General features: G+C 42.3%; 1 protein-coding gene across 1 annotated transcript in view; it reads right to left on the bottom strand.

The window, feature by feature from the left end:
* DAB2IP (DAB2 interacting protein) overlaps window positions 1–19,475 on the bottom strand; it is a 207,630-nt gene that overhangs the window by 105,378 nt on the left and 82,777 nt on the right. Inside the window, exon 3 of the mRNA XM_075170781.1 lies at window positions 12,817–12,935. Within this exon, the coding sequence (XP_075026882.1) occupies window positions 12,817–12,935 (119 nt within the window). The remainder of the gene's footprint in view (window positions 1–12,816; window positions 12,936–19,475) is intronic.

Raw genomic sequence — 19,475 nt, 5'->3', positions numbered from 1 at the left:
CCGTTCCCGTGGGAGCCCTGCAGCCTCTGTCCCACCGGAGCCCTGGAGCCTCTGCCCCTGCTGCTGCTGCTCAGAGAGCTCTGCCCTGGACGGGTGCTCGCGGGGGAGCGGAGGTGAGAACGAAGCGGGAGGGCGGCAGCCGGCACCCTCTGGGCGCTCACCAGGAGCACTGCGCTCAGGCGCAGCCCATCGTCCATCTGCTAGAGGCTTGGGCCACGCCACTTCAACGTGCCTGCAACGCCACAGCGCCAAGGCACCCGACACGGACTCTTACAGCCACGGCACTGAGGTCTCAGCCATCAGCACCATTCACACGAACGGCCTGACCACCCTGGAGAGGGAAGAGGTGCCGACAGTTCACAGCTGTGCTGCTGCGCACACTGCTCGAACCGGGATCCTCGTACTGCTCATTCAGTAACGCTCCCTGCTGAAAAGTCTTCCAGCAGCCCGCCAGCCCCCGTGTCCTCCCTCCTCCCCCACCCCAGAATTTCTCTTAAGACCCCAGAAGGGCAGAATCTGGGTGCTACCAAACTAACATCTTCATGTTTCTCATGTTTCAGTCTTTCTCGGTTGCAGCTCCCAGCTCCCCTAAGACAGCTATCTTATAGGTGCACAGAACATGTATGTCAGTGCTTTCAGGAAAAACAGGTGTAGGAAAGGTGTTTCTTCCAACGGCACACTAATGTACATGTGCAATATATTTATCAGGGAAAGCTTCAAGAAGTATACAAACCATGGAAAACAGTCTAAGAGGAGTCTTTTTAGCTGGAAAAGACAAGGAGAGGTGACATGACAAATGTCCCTTTAGCAAATTATCAGCAAATAATGCATGGTAAAATAAGAAATAAACCGTCTGTTTCTATTTACTGTCTTTTACTAAAATAACGTATCATACATCTCACTGTGTCTGTGATTATTACTTTTTGAGACAACGAAACTTTCTATAACATTCAGAAGAGATAACCAAGCTCTCACGTCAGGGAATAAGCCAACCGCGAACTGGCACCAGGCACTGGGCTCCCTGGGCCATCACTCTGACCTGCTCCCATCGGTCTGTTTTCTCATTCCCCTGCTATCAAAACGTTTGCTCTGCCTGTTGTGTGAGGGGGTTGGAACTGAGGCTAATAAAGTGCGTGATAGCCTCAATATGAGTGACTTTATCTAAGGAGGGCAAGACACCCTGCCTTGGTGTATACAAAGAGAGCTTCAGATATAAAGGCATCAAGTAAGAAAACTTCTCTCAAGAGCATGTCAGAACAGGTACAAGAGGGCCATGATAATGAAAAAAAGACAAATAATTCTTTGCCCTTTTCTTGCAGGTTTCACTCAAGGACCTGGAATTGCTTTATGAATACATATCACAGAAGCCGCCAACAGTCTTGGGCAACAGCAATGTTATACAAAGATCATAGGCCACATTTAAGAGATGAGAGTTTAACAAAAAAAATCAAATGCAGAAGTCAGCTGATGATTTCTCCTAAGTTACCTGTTCTGTTAGAACATGTTAAAACAGAATCAAAATTACTGCCCACTCTGTAGGGCTCAAATGTCTGTGTAAATGAAGGCAAGAGTAACTAGTTAAAGGAAGAAGGATTGAGGAGATTAATATTAGCTAGACTTACTTCCCTAGATGGCTCACAGAGCTTATAATAGAATAGGGATGCAAGAAAGCAATTAAAAGAACCAACTTAAATAAATCTCTAAGTGCTGAAGGTTTGCCAGCATATACCTCTAAATTCTTCTGCAATGCAACTGGGCCCCTTCCTCTAGGGACTTTCTAACAACCTTTCAGACATCAGGGTAATTATTGCAAAGTGTGACCCAGACTGTGGTTACTGGTATAATCAAGAAAACCCTTTGAGGTTTCAACATTAGACACAATCTCACCAGTGAAGCAGACTTTCAACTGTTGGCTAACATTTTTGTAATGACTAAACTTAAAATTACATTCTCTGCGACTGGGCGATGCACCCAGTGGGTTGGGGTTTTCATTGTCTGCTGCAGGACTGCTTACCCAGACAGGCTTCGCTATCCATTATGGATCTGCCACAGCTGTAATCCCCAGAGAAGACTCCTGGCAAGGAGCACACTCGAGGAGTTAGAAAGGGGAGAAGATAGATAATGGATGGAGAGAGACAATATCTAAATGCTCTTATCATAAGGGCAGGATATGGCTAGTGAAGTGTTCCTGCTCTGGCAGACTAGCGCTGCTGTTCCCTTGCAACGTTTTCTAAGCAAAACTTGCTCCCCTGGTGTTTCAACTCCCCAGATTGACCGAGTGTTTTACCCCTTTGGGACGCTTAAAGACTGTAGCGGATTTGCTAGGTTCTGGTGCACGGGGAACTCCACTGCTGGGATATAAATCCTTGCTTGGTTCTAACATGCAATCTCCAATTTAAGCAAACAGGGAGTAAGGAAAGAAATGAAATACTAATTGCAATCCAAATTGCTCCGTCTTTTATCCACCCCCTGCCAACCCTCCTCCCTGCTCCCTAATCCATAAGGTCTGAGTGATGATCAGTGAATAATTAATTCTGGGTGAGCTGAAGAGGTTTCACGCAGAGAGCCTCTGCAGAGGCAATACCCAGTTCAGGAACCGCATGGCTAGCATTCGGCGGTTCCCCTTGGGTACCTCTGGGCATCCAGCACCCACCAAGGCACTCCCATGCAGCCTGGTGTCACCCTGCTAATTACACTTTGTTGGTCAAACCCTCTATGCTCACCAACACAGACACGGCACAAACAACATCTACTTCCACGTTTACTTAGAGCATTAATAAAAGGTACAGTGAGAATGCCACAGTACAGGGCAATCGTGAACAATGCCATGTCAGTGAGTAACTGTTAGGGTATAGCATTAAAGCAACCATTTTAGCATGTATCAAAAGAAATAAAAAATGCTGCCATGTGGTTTTTAAACCATGCAAACCTGATCTTCTGAAAGCACAAAAGTTAAAATAAAAGAGAGCTCACAAACAGCCAAATTTTATACCTCAGTCTCTTCCACTGATTCGGTGAATGTGTAGGAGGAACGATACACTGCAAAATCTCTTCCCTTTACAATAGTCCTAAGCCGAACCTCTTGATCCAAGTACCACCAAATGCAAGCAACTGGCAACTTGAATTCAAATTATCTTCTTACTGTGTTTTAGAAATAGCCAGGACTAAAATTGTTCATATGTCACAAGATAGCAAGAAACATTTGTTATTGTGATTGACAATGCCAAACATCTCACACACACACTCCAGACTCTTCATATTACAGACTCAAGAGAACCGGATAACTGAGAAAAGTCTCCAAAGCATCTGTGTCTCACCCTGCACTAGTTGCAGAATTGGTTTTTCTGTGCCTGGAGGGAAATCCAGCGCGCAGGTAGCAGACCGGGAGCAGGTTACCCCTCGCCAGGGAAATGTCACATCCCGGCTCACAGAGAGCCTGCCCTGCAGCCTGGATTCACGTCCCGACAGGACGGCGCTTGGCCTTCGTTAGTGCCCAGGAGGATGATGCCCAGGCAGAGGATAAACAACAGATTCCAAGATGAGCTAATAGCAGCCCTCAGCCTTTCATTTCAATTCTCAGAAGCAATGCATTTTTTAAAAATTCTGTTCTCACAAAAAAAAATCAATCTATAAATCCTTCCCTCTTTCTCTCTCTGTATATATACACACCATTTAAAGTGTTACTATATAGCAACAAACACATCCATAATGGAACAAATCTCCCTACACAGCAAGGCCAGCAAAATATTAATTATTCAAGGTACATACAACAGATTTATGTAAATCATTTGGTAACTACCGCAGGAGTACTTTGCAGAGGGACTCCTATGGGGAAGAAGCACTGAATGGTTCAGATAGGGGATGTGTGTAATCTCTCATGTACCAGCAGTGGAGCACGGGGGCTATTGTACAGGGCCAACATAATCCCAGAGACATTTGTAAATGTGAGCAAAGGGGACAGTCTGATATAATACCTATGGCTTCATAATTACTAATACATTTACATCATTTTGTGAATGAATGCCACCCTCCTGCACACTATCAATCATGTACAATGCATGCCACATTCCCTTTCTCATATAATTACTTACATAACACATGTGGATTAAAGCTGAATTCATATTTCTGGCTTTAATTCAAATCAGTTAAGTATTTTTAAACAAATTATATTTTAATTCCAGCTAAAATGCACCGGTTTAATTCAACTAAAATCAGTTCTTGCTTCTTTTCATCACACCTGACCTGAATTTTGCTGAAGACAACCTAAGTGAGGCATTCTGTAGTTGTACTGAAAATTAAAATTATAAACACTGCCAACCAGATAAATAAGATCATAATATCCATATCATAAGAAGATATCCATATGTGAACAATCATCTACTTGAAATCTCCCTAATAATCATTTAAGAGGCTCCATATCATAAGGTATATTAAAGAGTATGGTAAAGAGGAAGGACAGAGCAGCATATTTTTCCTCAGTCTGTTTTTTTCTTCCCTCCCAGCTGATGGATGAACTTGACATCGTTGTTTTATATTCACAAGTCTTGAACATCATTATATCCAGTCCTCTGTACAACTAACTGCCAGCAGTGAGCTCAACGCACAGGCTGCCTCCAGCTACAATCAACGGATTTCTGTGCACGACCACCGCAATATGAAATTGGATAACAAGATATACATGTCAAACATCTGCGTCTTCCAGCTTTCTGAACAAAGGCTTGAAAACCTTGCCCACCTCAGTTGTTGTATGTTCACTTACAACTCTCTCTTTGCCCCTCACACAGATTTTCCAATGAAGGTTTTGCAGAGTTTCAATAAAGAACACAGCAAAACTTGTTTTTAAACATTTTCTCCTTCCAACAGAGAAAGACATCTATTGCTAATACTAATAGTAATGACAGAGTAGAGGACAGAAAAATTTGATCCATCAAGCAATGTACCTCTCCTATGCGACGGGAAATTCCATTCTGAAAGATGGAAAACTGAGGCAGATGCCAGGTGGATATCCCTCCCCCGTGCCTACACAGCGCTAGGGGCAGAAGCTGAGAGTATAGTTTGACATTGCATCTCATTAAATGCAACTGCACACTGCCACTGGAAGGAAAAGTCCTTTTTCTGCCTCCTCCTGTTACTCTGCAGTTACAGGAGTTGGTTCAGTGCCCTAATCAAACAGAAAATCACTGCCCTAAAAAATAACTTCCCATTGAATCAACTTGCTGACCTTCCTAAGATTGCGTGATGATGGATCTGCTGCGAGGGGAACACGTGGGCTGGAGACAGTGGGCTGGGGAAGGCAAGACTGTTCCTCTTAGTTTAAAAGTAATGTGTTCATCATGAGCAGTTTTCATTGTGTGCCAGAATGTTCAAGCCTGGGATAGAAGTATCTTAGTTTTTATTGTAAACAAATAATAATTTAAAAGGCTAACAGAAGAGTCTAGAACTAACAGAAAGTGTCTTCTGATATAAAAGCTGTAGTGATGGCATTTTCTTTCTCTTTTTCTTCTTTGAGTTTATTGACATGAAGAGTAATGCTAATGTAATTGCACTGAAATTCATGCACATGAAAAACTCACCAGGGCAAAGTCAGAATAAATGGTCTGTTTGGAAACAAAATGTTAATGCAATGGAGTAGCAGTATCTGTCTTCGATGTGAAGAATATCAAGACACCATCAGCCTCGGTGCAACTTAACTGTCACGCTCGCTCAGAGTCTTTGCTGAAAGGAGACGAACAGAACTATTTGCTTGTAACCCTGAGGTGTACACTGATGCACCACACACCATGTCTGCCAGGCAATGGCCAAATGAGTCAATAATATGTATTCAGACTGTGAGAACAGGAAAATGAAAGAAAGCATCCTTCTATCCATTAATCAACCTGATCTTCCGCTGCAGAAACAATGCCTTCCGATTGTCGGCATTTACCAAACATTCTTCAAATGCTAACCATCTGCAGCTGTAATACAATGCTTTGATTACAAACATCAGAAAGATAGAGCATAAAATTAACTTCTCCTTATTTAGTAGGTTTAGAGAAATGTGGCTTCACGCTACACTAATTCAGTGCCCTCAGTATGAAAACTCCCCATTATGATGTCTCGTCAAATTAGAGCCAACGATACAACGATGTCATCTCTATCCTCACACAACACTATATTTTGTAATTAAGCAGGACAGTGAAACAATGGCCTTGCTTATAGAGAAAAGGTCAGGAATGCAAAACATATTTTTGCAAGCTAATTGTAAGATGCATGAAGCCAATTATTCCAGTAGCGCTGCATATGCCTAAGCAGGAAGGATTTTATAATTTTGCTACATGACTCAAGTCGAGTCAAAGCGCAAGCTGTACCCTGTGGGGCACTGCGCTGTTTGTTTGGGCTGTTAGGAAACCAGGAAGCGGAGAAACGTGAAGAAGACTATTAAAATAATTCCAGCCTCTTAGCCCTTCCCTTGACATTTTACTATGGCTTGAAAAATTTCTAGGAATTAATGTAGTCTTTTACTGAAAGATATTAGACATGACCTCCCTGTTCAAGTAGGAAGTTAGTTTGAATATGTAGGATAAGGGAAGTGTTTACATATTTCTTTGAGAATGTCAAATACTTTTACCTCAGGTAGCCTCAGACAAAATCACAGATTCACATGCATGTGCAAAAGCCAATTTAACAGGAGAAATTGTTGAGACCTTGCTGTTGCCTTGGGAGAGGCGGACAGGCACCACATTGTTTTCAGTCCCTCTGCCCCTCTTGGGGTTATTAAATGGCTTTAGCCACGAGGAGCAGCACATTGCTGAATGGGGCTTTACAACAAATTTTTCTATATGCACGGGCCGGTGCAACTGATCTGCAACCTTCCAGATTTACCAGGAGCTCTACTTCCCTTAATCAAGCAAATGCAATGCAAAGAACACTGTCCGGGGAAGGGCTCGAGCTTTGCCGAGTCACTGCCGGGGCTGCCGTGCTCAGGAGGACCCAAACCGCCGATTCCACACCGAGTTTTAAACGCAATCCCGCTCTAACTGCCCCTGTCGTCAGCCATTCACTGCAGCATCAGACTGACTCCAACGGGGAATAAATGCCACTCTTAACACAATGGAAACCCAAGCCACCTGCATAAGGGAACTGTACATTATTTTTACAAAGCAGAGTATTAGTCTTTCTTCCATATAAAGGATTATTTTTTTGTTTCAATGCCTCCCAAAAAAACCCTCCAAAATCCCCTCTTTCCATTAAGAGCATTATCCTTTTAAAAATATTTGAAAACCAGTTTCTAAACTTCCTAATACCATGAGAAGGAGATGAGACACAGAACTGTTTCTGGGGAGAACTGGTAATTTCCTCCTGCATCTCTCCTTCAAAGCAGTTCTCTCTGATTTTACTCTAGCCTCCTAACATAGCCATTAATTAGAGATCAGTAATTAACTTTCTGGTTCAAGAAATATTTTGCAAAGGAACCCCATTAAAAGGCTGATTTGCATATTCCAGGAAAAGCTAGCCTTGATATAAATGCAGGTTCTATATGAGGCCAGTCTCAATCCTGAGACTGTCCTTGAATCTTTATCTACCTACATTTGTTCCCCGACTGCGGGGGGAGTGGGAACAGACATTACCCGCTGCACGAGAAAGCTGACGTTGTTACCCGCTGGATGCTCCCGTTCCTGACTTTGCAAGATGTTTTCTTTTGCATTTCAGTTATTGTTGACAGTGCCGAATGGTTTCCCCATACAAGCGCAGCAGTGCTTCCTCAAAATATTTTCACTATCATGAAAACCAGAGGCCCCTGCGCTGTACTTAACGTGCTATTAGTGTCACCCTTCACTGTGCACCTACTATTGTAAGTCTTCCTACTTAGAAAGCTTCACTGGCTAATGCCGTTTAAGTAAGGAGGCAGGAGAGAGAGCAAGCTCTCCAGCACTTGTTCGCACGGATCTGAAAGCCCTTCATGCGTTCTGGGGTCTGCCAGTGTCCTAGCTCTGCAGGATGAGTCATTCCGCTTTCCAAAGGAAACAGAGCGACTTCTTCATCCTTTGTAATGCAGCGCTCACCATATTCTCAACAAACTTAAACAATTTCATCATGCCTAAAAATATTTGGCACATCAAGTTTGTTGGGAATAAACAAATGATAATTAGATCTAAAAAGAACTCACAAACTAAGTTTACTGCAAGAGTACAGACGTTCATAAGTTATTGATGCTCTCCTATTGCATCAAAATAAGCTTTATGAACATTTGAAAACCCATACAGCAGACTGCATTAGCACTAGATTAGGAATTAAATGCACTGCAGTACATGACTTGTACACTTCCTCTTCCCTCTTGGGTTATAAGCAAAAATTTTTGATGAGATTAAAAAAAATAGTTGTTTAAAGAGGAAGTAGCAGTAGTGCAAGTCGTTGCTGTTATTAATGCACGGCTGAACTCCTTCCAAGGCTGAGGCTCATTTAACAATCAACCATATGCTCAGACTTTTGTTGTGCCAAGAAAAAGCTTAAATAGAACGTTATCTTCTGGAATTATGAAAAAAACCTTGCAAAATAGTCACAAATGTTAGTAATTGAGAGTCCCTTAGCATTAAATGAATTCTAGGTGCACTGAGAAAAAGTGTCCCTAGGAATGATGAACTCGGGGATTACATCAAACTACGGAGTTACACAGAGCACCCATTTTCCACCCCATCAAGACAGTCTGAAGGTATTTGTCCCACGAAGTGATACTGCGTCCCTGCCCTCTCGGTGCTAGTGTAAAATCACGGCAGCCTTGCCCAGTTTCAGAGGAAATGGGAGCAAGTTCATGTATTTAGATTAAAAAAAAAACAACGCCCATATAAACCTACTTTCTAAATTCCTGACAAACTGTCAGAAATTATTTTTAAAAGATTACTGTAACGAAGTGACAGCAGTGACTGAAAAGGTCACTACAACAAGAAAACAATCAGAAATGCCCTAACAACAGTAATTAACAACTGCAGCAGAATAACCTTCTCTCAGTTCTCTGGCTCTACTCCCTGTGCCCAAAGCCCAACCCAGAAACTTTCTCCATCACAGATTTTGTAGGAGAAATGTGGGTCAAATTAAGAAAAATCCATCTGCCAAATGCTTGATTTGTGGCTGATTCCAGAGAGGCCGCTACAAAGACAAACATTCAGTGCTCCATGATAAAAACTTTGTTAGCTGCTGTAATAAATCAGGATGCAGGAGACATTGTTAGCAAAAAGCCACTTTAACGGAACCCTTTTTAGCTCTAACAAGCAATCTGACCAGCCAACAAATTGAAAGGAGCACTCATTCCACAATTCTTCTTTAAATCTCATATTTATATAAACTGATTGTACCAGATTAATGCACCTCTCATATGGAATACTAGTTATACTTGGTCTGATTTTGTTTCTCTTATTCACAATCAATAATTTTATTACTGTTACTGTAACAGGACTCCTAGAAAAAAATCAATATGCAAAAGACTGGCAAAATTTGGCCAACTACATCAATGTGAACCCCACAGTAATTTACTGAAGTTAGTGCAAACCCTTTATTCCACCTTTTTTTCAAAAAAAAGGTCTCTTCTCAGTTAACGTAAAATCCAACACCATGAGAAACAACCATGTTTTTTCTACAAACATAAGCTCTGCTTGACTATAATCAGTGTATTTTTCTAACACACCCCTTTGAGCAATTCCTCAGATGTTCTCTATAGACAAAAAATGGTTGGCCAAGGTTTTACTAAACCAGAATTCTCTGAGTTTTCATAGTTGCTGCAAACATACACGCACACGCCATGGCAGAACTGCAAACAGCTGCCTGGCAGAGGACACGGGACCCTGGTAGATGGCACGTCAACTCGCCCCCAGACGTTTCAGAGCTGTCAGCTCCTCCCCGGGACGCAGTAACCACGCTTTGTAAGAGCAGCTCTGCAAGACTCCACTGGAACCCGGCTGTTCTCTTTGTGCCAAAGCAAGGTACGAAAACCAGACTCTACTGGCACAGAATTAACAAGGCGATTCTGAACTGATGCCAGTGAGACATTCTGTGACTTTTCCAACGTTTAATGCTATTTCCTTGTTTTCCTTTGTTATAAAACTCACACTGCACAAATTTCTCACTCTTGTAGGAGAGGTAATAATTTTCCATTTTAAATTTACATGATGTATTTAAATGCATGCATTAATCAAACACAGGATAAAAAGCATAGATATGTTTGTTTATATTCTCTTCTCTGCTCGACATACACACCACGACCACCTAGTTAGCTGTCTGTACATGTATGTGCACATTTCGTATATTCATACGCATCTGCTGTACATAGCAGGATAAACAGGACATGCAAGAAAAGGAAAAATAAAGAAACTAAGAGGCATGACACAGTAACAATTGAGAGATACAGAAGCCAAGTAACAGAATCATTTATGATCTACTATAGCTCAATATTTCAACCTGGAGAGTTTTGATTGCATTTATTACACTATTCATTTTTGCTATGGCACCTCCTGCAAAAATTCTACAAAGCTCCAGAACAGAACGCTGTTATAATGGTTACTTCCATGAGCAAAGGAGCAGTTCGCGAACAATCAGCTTGGATACAAGATGGAGTCAAGAATCAAATATTTAAGAGGCATATACTCCAATACCAGCTGCTTCTTTGAAACAGTTCTTGGATTTCAAGAAAGACAAGGAAGCACAGCAGAAAATGCATGAGAGTGAACTAAAAGACTCAAGCCCTTTCATATACAGAAGTGAGTATGTTGTGCATTTTAGCAGACGTTGATGGGAATGTTCAGGAAGATAAAATTATCTTCCATAACCAAAACCTCAATGCATGACTGAGAAGCCCAGCTGCTGCTTTTCTTTCACCTCTCCGAGAGCAACTGTACCTAAGGCCAAGATCTTCTGCAGAAAGATACTTGCTTACATTATAGATCTGACACCACTGTGAAAGCGAGGGGACGAAAAGCTTGCTGTCAAAAGCTACCAAGTGTCCGACAGTTTCCTGCGGATCAGGGCATGTCTATGTATCGTAGATGAAGTGTATTTATGAGTGATACCTGCCTAATGGAAGCCTTTCATTTTCAGTTTCTAAATACTCGTATAAGCAAATCCTTGGGTTTTATTCAAGGCTGCCAAATGCTACCTCTCCTCTAACCCACCCTTTAAGCTTTACACTGAAAATGCACTACAGCCGTTCACTGAATCTCTAAAGAAAAGTTGCAGTAAATCTGGCTCTGTCTGAAAGGACACTGCCCGGCAAGCTCCAGGGCTCTTGGGGAGGGCAGGGAAATTACAAAGCTTAATTTGGGAAAATGACTTTGGCTGCAGGGCTGGCCGAAACAGTTAATTCCCATGTCCTATACTGCCAGTTCACAGAAAGGAACAAAACTCATCTAGGTAGAAAGAAAACATTGTCTAATTTGCCTGTTCTTTGAGCGAAGCAGCAGCACTGTAGGCAGATTCCCGGCTACACTCGCTTGTCTTCCGTATGGAACACAGTGCCCTACTTTGAGCGTTTGTGAAAACTGCAGCACAGGAATCAAATCAGCTCTGTCTTCCCAGATAGTAACCCCTGAAATATTACTCTGCACTGACCAGCACAATCCTTCTACTTGCAGAATCCAGAAGGAAAAAGCTTAGGAGGCTGTAATAGGTCAGGTAAGGAAAAATCCAGATTGACAATTGTCATTTGCGGGCTTCAGAAATTCACAGCCCCTCCAGCGAATGAGTAAGTATAGCCAAAACAAAGTAAAAGTTGTCATTCCTTTTAAAAGTGAAGCATTTACTCAATGGATTCTAAAGTAATGTCTTGGTATTTTAAAATGCCACTGCTACAAAATGGTTACATCAGTGTATGTCCAATTTGGCGTATTTTTCAGACATAGACTTTTCTTGGCACTTAATACTTCTGTGTCATTCCCCAAAATGACTCACGTAAGGTTGAAAGATCTTCCTTTTGGAAGCAAAGCACTAGTTTGTTTCTGTGGTTGGTAATGGAGTCTGTCTTACCCAACCATGACCTTGATCTGCATGTGAATTTACACATAAATTTACCTAGAATGTATGTCTGTCTCATGCACACACTGACATAAATCTACATGTACATAAATACATACAAACCCACTAAAGAGCTACTTTACTTTCTAACTGAGCTGAAGAATAAAACCAAGGTCTCATTTCCCCTTTATTTTGCTTGCAATTTGCTCCAGTACTGGCCATCCCATGTCAAACGCTTCCTCTGATCCATCTGCACATTCCCCGCAACGCATCCCTCCTGGACTGAAAGATCCTGTCATGGCTCAGACAGAACGAGCAGCTTCGGCCACATGCCGAGAATCCATCTCAGTACAATGACGGCAGTCAACAGCTATGCTGAAGATGCATGTGTGTGGAAGGGGGAGAGAGGGATCTGCGGAGATTATGGTTGTTATTGTTCTATGTTATTGTTCATACAACGTGTAACCCAGTGAGGTTCAATGTAGTCCAGGGTGCGAGCACCCCTCCCCTCCCTCCCTCACCTGCATCAGTCGGCTTTGGCTGCTGCATCTGTGTGCTATTTATATGCTGGTGCATCAACTTAGGATTTATTGGGGAAAAGAAAGCAGAGCAGTCAGGCTTCTCTGTACGTGTTATTTAACCTAAAAAGGGAGGGCTTGCACTGTATACTCGCCAACAAATTAAAATTGCCCCTCTTGCAATTAAGCAAGTCTACTTCTGTCACAGATGTGGCCCTTGCTCTGAATGAGATAAGCAAGGTATGAACACGACCTGGAGAAATCAATACCTCATTCTCTCTCGCACACCCTCCTCCCCACCCTCCGAGAAACGTCCCCTTACCTTTCATTGTCCACACTCCTGAAGCCAGGTAAGATGTGCCGGAAGCTGCTGTTCCTGTCGAGCTTCGGTTGGCTCTTTGTCCTTTTGATGGAGCCTTTAAGCCGACGGCTGAGGAACCCCTGTGGGGTGAGACAAGAATACTAAATTACAACAAAAAAGGGAGAAAGAGAGCGAGCCCTGAACCTGCTCTCTTGCACCGAGCGCAGCCAGGCAAATCGTTCTCTCCGGCTCCCCTCATGTGCGGCTGCCGGCAGCGCCGTGCCTCGCCGTCACCCGCTCCCCAGCTCGCAGCCAACATCTGCTCCCAGCGCTCGCCGAGGCCAGGGCGCTGCGTCGGCGCGAGACTCCCCGAAGCCTCCGTTACCCTGGCAACCATCAGCTCACATAAAAATACTGTCTGAAAGACAAGACTCGCACATTGCAACTCCTGACGGGAGGAGAGGCTGCGGCGCGGGGCTCCGGCGGGCCCAGCCAGGCAGCCCCATCTCGCAGGCACAGGTACAAGACACCACCCACTCACCAGCGACCAGGAGACAGGCGAGAACTTAATTACCTGATCGAAAACCCCCAGGTTTTCAGCCATGGCTGGCAGAATTGGACTCTACAAGTAGTGTTTTAGCTACGTGTAAAAATATCCTGTAAAGCACGCATAAACACAGCATATGGACTCGGCAGCTATATGCACTACCTTTACAGAAGAAAGAGACCCTTGCACTGAACGTACAGCGCCTTCTTCTCCGCTGTGCCTCCTCCCTCATGCAACATAAGTCACGGCTCCTGTAGTGCTCCACAGCAAAGCCAGCACTAAACGTTTTAATAGCAAAGCTTCTAATGTGTTATTTGCTTATTGTTAGGAGTTAATGTTCTACATAATCTGAACATTACATTTAATCTCTTGGCTAAATAAGGCAATAAAAGTATAATACTACTGTGGTGTCCAGCATTTACAGCATATGAGAATAGTCTTAGTGGGTCAAGCACATTAGCCGGAGAAAGTGGGGTAGCATTTTAAAGAGAAACCAGGATTTTGGGGTGAAGCCTAAAGAAGCGTTCCTTTCACGCACTGTCATACCAAAGAAATAAATTAGCTAGATACGAACAACTTGGCTTGGCAAATCCCTGCACAACCTGAGATTCTGCACACGCTGCTTCCCATCCCCATCCCCGGGAAAGGGGGTAAGATATCCACTGGATCAAGCACAGATTTTGACATGCATAAGGAAAGAAATGCGAGAAGAGTGGGTATCTTTCCACTGGGTACTATGCCAGCATCCCAGACATACCCACAGAGCACTCCTCCACCCCAGGCATGAGTCTCAGTAGTTTCTCCAGTCAACCTTAAGGAATGGATATAGGTCACGCAGCCTTTAGCAGCTCCCTTTTATAAATTAATACCCTTTATATGTCTTGCAGGAAGATAATCACAGTCTAACTTACACACAGCCTGTCATTTGTTCATGCTATTTAAACACTCCTTCCCCACCTAGGATATTCATGGGTCACATTATGTCTTTCTCAGCTTGCAAAATTTCCTGGGGCAGTCTGCGCGACTCTTGTTATGGAAGTGACTTTCCTGTTTGTAAGTGCGTCAAGAATTTGAAACATCTTAATAACCAAAGGTGTTTCACATTTATTAAGTGCCACTCCACTTACAAACGAGGTATGTAACATGCATTCATGTGAACTGAATATTTCTCCGGGAGCTATCTGCATGATTGAAACAGGATGATGTATATAACATAGGCCATCAGGTTATACACTTTGCCATCTTACACAAAGCTAACGCATAAGATAACACAGGCCTTTTCAAAAGTGTTTTGTCCGTGAGAAATACTTCCAGAGAATTTTTTATAGTATAGAGAAGCATGACTATGAAACAGCAAATTTGAGGATTTGCATTATCTATAACATTGCTAAGATATTTCCCTCGGCACTCAGACCTTAGCCAGCCTCATACTCATGATATCAACATGATATCAGCCTCATACTCATGATATCAACTCTTCATGCTCTTGTTCTTCTGGCTATATCAGGCCTCCTGTTGCCTGCTATGGAGACTAGCCAATATTTGCTGTGAAGGAAAAGATCAAAAATATGCAACTGGCCAATCATGCAATATTTCCCTAAACACCACTGGTGAGCAGTTTTTGCCCAGAAGCAAGATATTGGACTTCCTTTATCACTGCCAGCCTAGCCTGAAATACGTCATCATATTATCAAGCCACTTCTTCAAATCCAAATAGTTCTCCAAATTCAAAGTAATAGCTTTGAACTCTGGACAGGGAATTGATAAGGAAAAAACCAAATACCTTCTGTGGCAAATGATCACAGCTTTCTTTCACTACCTTGCATCTCACATCTCAACAATTCTTAGATGATTCGTGCAGGATTTGGAAATTAGAATTTAGGGTTGCAGCAAGACATTACTTTCCTTCTGTTTCCCATTGTTTTTACATTCATTGCTACCAGAAGGAGATCACACTGTACCATTTTCAGTTTTCATTGCTAGCTTCATTGGGAGAATGACATGTCAGAGACTTTAATGCTGATAAATTATGCTGCTGTAGCAATACTTTGCACCTCCATAGTGCATGCCAGAGATCAGAAAGCCTAATGTGTGAATTGCTACCTTCTGTAATTTTTAGATGGGGTAAGAAAAAAAAACAGAGAGGAGCTGGTCTCCACAAATACAAGAGAGAGAGAATCCGACCTGGGGTGTGACTGCCGTGCTTTCCTGGTGAGATCATAAGAACATCATCCATTTCTTCTTCATTTATGACTTTAAACAACATTTGATTCTGATCTCCAGACAAATGAGGCTAATCCTACCCTATGAACATTGCCTACTCCTCTAGCCTTGCTGCATTCTTGTGAGTTCTAGTAATTAAAGTATTGCCCTTCATATTACATGTTCTTTATATGCTTTTATGTTTATATTGAGAGCTGTCTAGGGCAGAATTGTGTCTTCCTATGTGTGGGCAGCATGTACCACCAGTAAAAATATCTTAGGAAAGATTAAACTACTAGCTTAGGAAGGTTTCATTCAGAAGTTAATAGACTGTATGAAATGACAATAAATAGAAATCTGCAGAGCCCAAGAATCCCTTCAGAATTTGCCACAGCAGAAAACCATGAGATGTCATAACCTGTGGTGCTGAGGGTCCTCACCTGAGCCTGAACTCAGCCCAGTGCAGAGACACCCTGTCCCCACTGGAGCAGTTGCCAGGCTGTAGTGTGCCTGCATTGCTTGCACAACCTCATGTTCTTTTACTACGCCGCGTTGCGAGGTGTAGACACGTTAGCTCATTCAGAACTCGCGCAGAATTTGCACAAATGAGGATAATGCTTCTGCTTCATTTAGTACAGATTTGTCTTTGTTTAGCCCAAATGACTTTTCAAGTTCTGCTGGAATACAATGATGCAAAACTTAGGCTAATATTAACTTCCTTTTAGGCAGTGGACATAAAGTACATCATGAAATACCCTTTAAACTGTAAGCAGAGGTACTAACTATATAAATTCATCCCTTGCACAGCCTAACTTCTTCTGAGCAAGAGGAGATATTTTAGGGTCTTTACAGTAGAGACAAGCATTCTGGTCAAGAATATAGTACTATGCAAACCTGCACAGTTGCAAGGAAATTTGCCATCCATCAAAGCCCAGAGAGGAGTGTGGCCCAGAACTCAGCCTAGCAAGAAAAAGACATACAGAGCTCGCACTGTGCAGTGATTTAACTTTTTTAAGTCCAAGGGCCTTGCTTTTCTTCTTTTGTTTCTGCAGTTTTGACTCTGACATCCTCAAGTCTGGAATACCATTGCTCTAATCAGAAGAGCTGACTGAAGTTATAATAAGACACAAAGAACAAAGGCAGAAAAAACCCAAACAAATCCTTTTGAGGAATGGCTTAATCACAACCACTGCTACTTAAGCTAAAATAGGACGGGCACAATTCAAAACAGGACAATTAAGTCTGCTGTGATTTGAACTGTTTTTTCTTACATATTTGGACAAACCCAAAATCTGATGCCATCATCTTGCTGCAGATGGAGGAAGGTGAGACTCTCATTTTAATTTTTCCTGCATATCAATTCTAGCATTTTCAATTACTCTAGAACCCGGAAATAGTCTTATATTATATTATAATATTTGAATATTTTTAATATTGTAATACTTTTAAAGCATATGTGCAAACCCGTCAGAATCGTATGCCTTTGAGATGCAGGAACTGCGTACTTCTACACACCCTCGGCCAACGATAAGAAAACTGGAAAGAAGAGAGAAAAAGGGAGGGGTGCAAAACTCAGTAGACTATGAAAGACAGCAAAATCTTAAGCTCCTGTTTTATTAAACATAAAGTAATGATGCAAGTCTGGAACTGACTCCCACACCATTAATGTTCATTCGCAGTGAACCCACATGATAAAGTTTTAAAGGTAAAAAGTCAGCACCATGGAAACACAATATATATGAAATAAAAAAAATATATCAATAAATCAAGCTGGGTACATCAAGAGCAGCTTTCTTTGGAAGAGTCCTGGCAGCTCTCAGCATTTCCTAAGCCTAACGAGCAAGGAGAACAGGGCGAGGTGCTGGCCAAACACACATGGGGCACAGCGAACAGCGTGGTGAGGGTTTGAACCACGGGGACTGGGAGAGCGCTGGTCGAACAGGAACACTGAACAGAGACAGAAGTCCTGGTTTATGCTCTTACCCAAAGACCACACAGAATAAACACTGTAAAGACATATCACAGGAACCAGTGAACAGATGGGGTTATTTTTATAGTTCTTCCATGTCTTTTTGTTTCAGTTCAAGCAAATCTCAACTACAGAGGACTTGAGAGGACATCAGAAATTTTTTCACTACTCATAATAATGAAACTGGCATAAATAAGTACTTGCCGCGAGTATAAATGTGTAATGCAGTATTTCATGTTAGGCGTCCATTTTTTCTAGTATATCAGGGATAAGCTTATAGGTATAAAATTGGGAGTAAATCTTTTCTACCAGCCCTGTCCTTATTCTGGGCTTTAGAATCTCAGGGTTTTTTTTTATACTAAACTTCTTTAATTCTAGAATCAGCTTTTTTTTCTGCTCTTGCACAGCATCTATGCTGCTCTTCCACAGTACATAAGGAAGGAAATACCCTTTTACTGAGGCTCCACTGAATGGATAATTAATATTTGTATTCGTGAACCAAGCAGAGCCTTGCCAATGCTAAGCATCCTATTATAGCCATAAATGTACAAAAAAAAAGGTGAGTTTACCTGTTTCTATCAATTACCAAAGTTAGCCTTAGCTTTCAAAATAAAATAGAAACCTTTTTTGAGCAGCATTTGATACTGTTTGTTACCAGGTAAACAGACCTAAGTGTGCATCTCTACCATTCTCTTTGTACAACATGACTACATTAAAGTACAGTAAGAAGTGCACAGACCAAAAAACCACCGAGGGTGAATTTAGGCATCAGATGTGTCTCTCGGAAGCCCAAGAACAGAAGTAATCCACCAAGTGGTCTCTGGGCATTGATAGAAGAAAGGCAGGGAATTTCATGTATAGCATTGACCTTTATGGATCAAATATTTTTTATTTGTTCAGTGTAGAGAGGCATGTGCCTGTAAGTATATGTATCCTTCAAACGCTTCATATATAATTTATTACTGTCAGCTCTTTTGATTTGTACTTGTAAGTTATAAGTTGTTTTCCTATCATCCAGTTCTCCTCCTGTCAGGTGTGATAAAGGGCTCCATTCATGAGGTGACCGAACAGAGAGCCCTACGGAGCCCCCTTCCCTGAAGAGAGCATTTCCAGCATCGGCAATGCTTGCATAGGATCCGTTTTGAACTTGGGCATATGTTAGGCCTGAGACTGTCGGCCAGAGTGACCTTTGAAGTTGAAGACATCCCCAAACTTATGAGAACCTTTCCGAGTTAACCTTGAGAAGTTACGTTCTTGCAAGTTTATCAACCAACAAACCCAAATTCTGTTCGCATGACAAAACCCAGCTTTCTCCAATCGGTAAGACTTGCCTAATACGCAAGCCCAGGGAAAGGGCAAAGGAGAGCAATAGCCTACAAAAGTCCGCAGAGCACAAGAGATGTGGACTTAAAAGGAAAACCAAAACAGTTTATTATTATCTCTGGATCTAGAAATGCACACATAGATTAACATGTATTACCGCTCCTGACTAGAGGAGGCTGAACGCATGATGTTTTGTTGAAGTGGGTGAAAAGTCCCTCAGTTTCTCTTTCTCAATCTCATTTCATAAATCTCAGGACCCGCCCAGTCATCCTGTGAGCCCCTAAAGAAACAGGCAGATGAGATGAAGTAAGGAACTCTTCGTCTGAGAGTAAGAGCAAGTAACATCCATCCATGAACCACCAACCTGCTCTGACTGATGTTACCTTAAAACATTATTTTACAGGGATAAGGAAAGCCCCTTGGGCTTCCAAGTGTCTTGGAATTAGGATAAAACACAAAAGAATGAAAAAATAGCTGCAAAAACATTGCGTGTCCAGTGATAGATGGCAACAAAAACTGAAATCCTACCGCCCCACCCACTGTGGTCAGTCTCGTGCTCTGGCATCCAGAGTTAGAGAATAAACATGGAGATACAGCGCTTAAGTGCACGAGAGGGTATGTCTGTGAGCCAGGCCATAA

Source organism: Calonectris borealis, chromosome 21, assembly GCF_964195595.1.
Source record: "Calonectris borealis chromosome 21, bCalBor7.hap1.2, whole genome shotgun sequence".
NCBI lineage: Eukaryota > Metazoa > Chordata > Aves > Procellariiformes > Procellariidae > Calonectris > Calonectris borealis.
The sequence above is the reverse complement of the archived record's forward strand: the minus strand, read 5'-3'. Positions and strand labels throughout refer to the sequence as shown.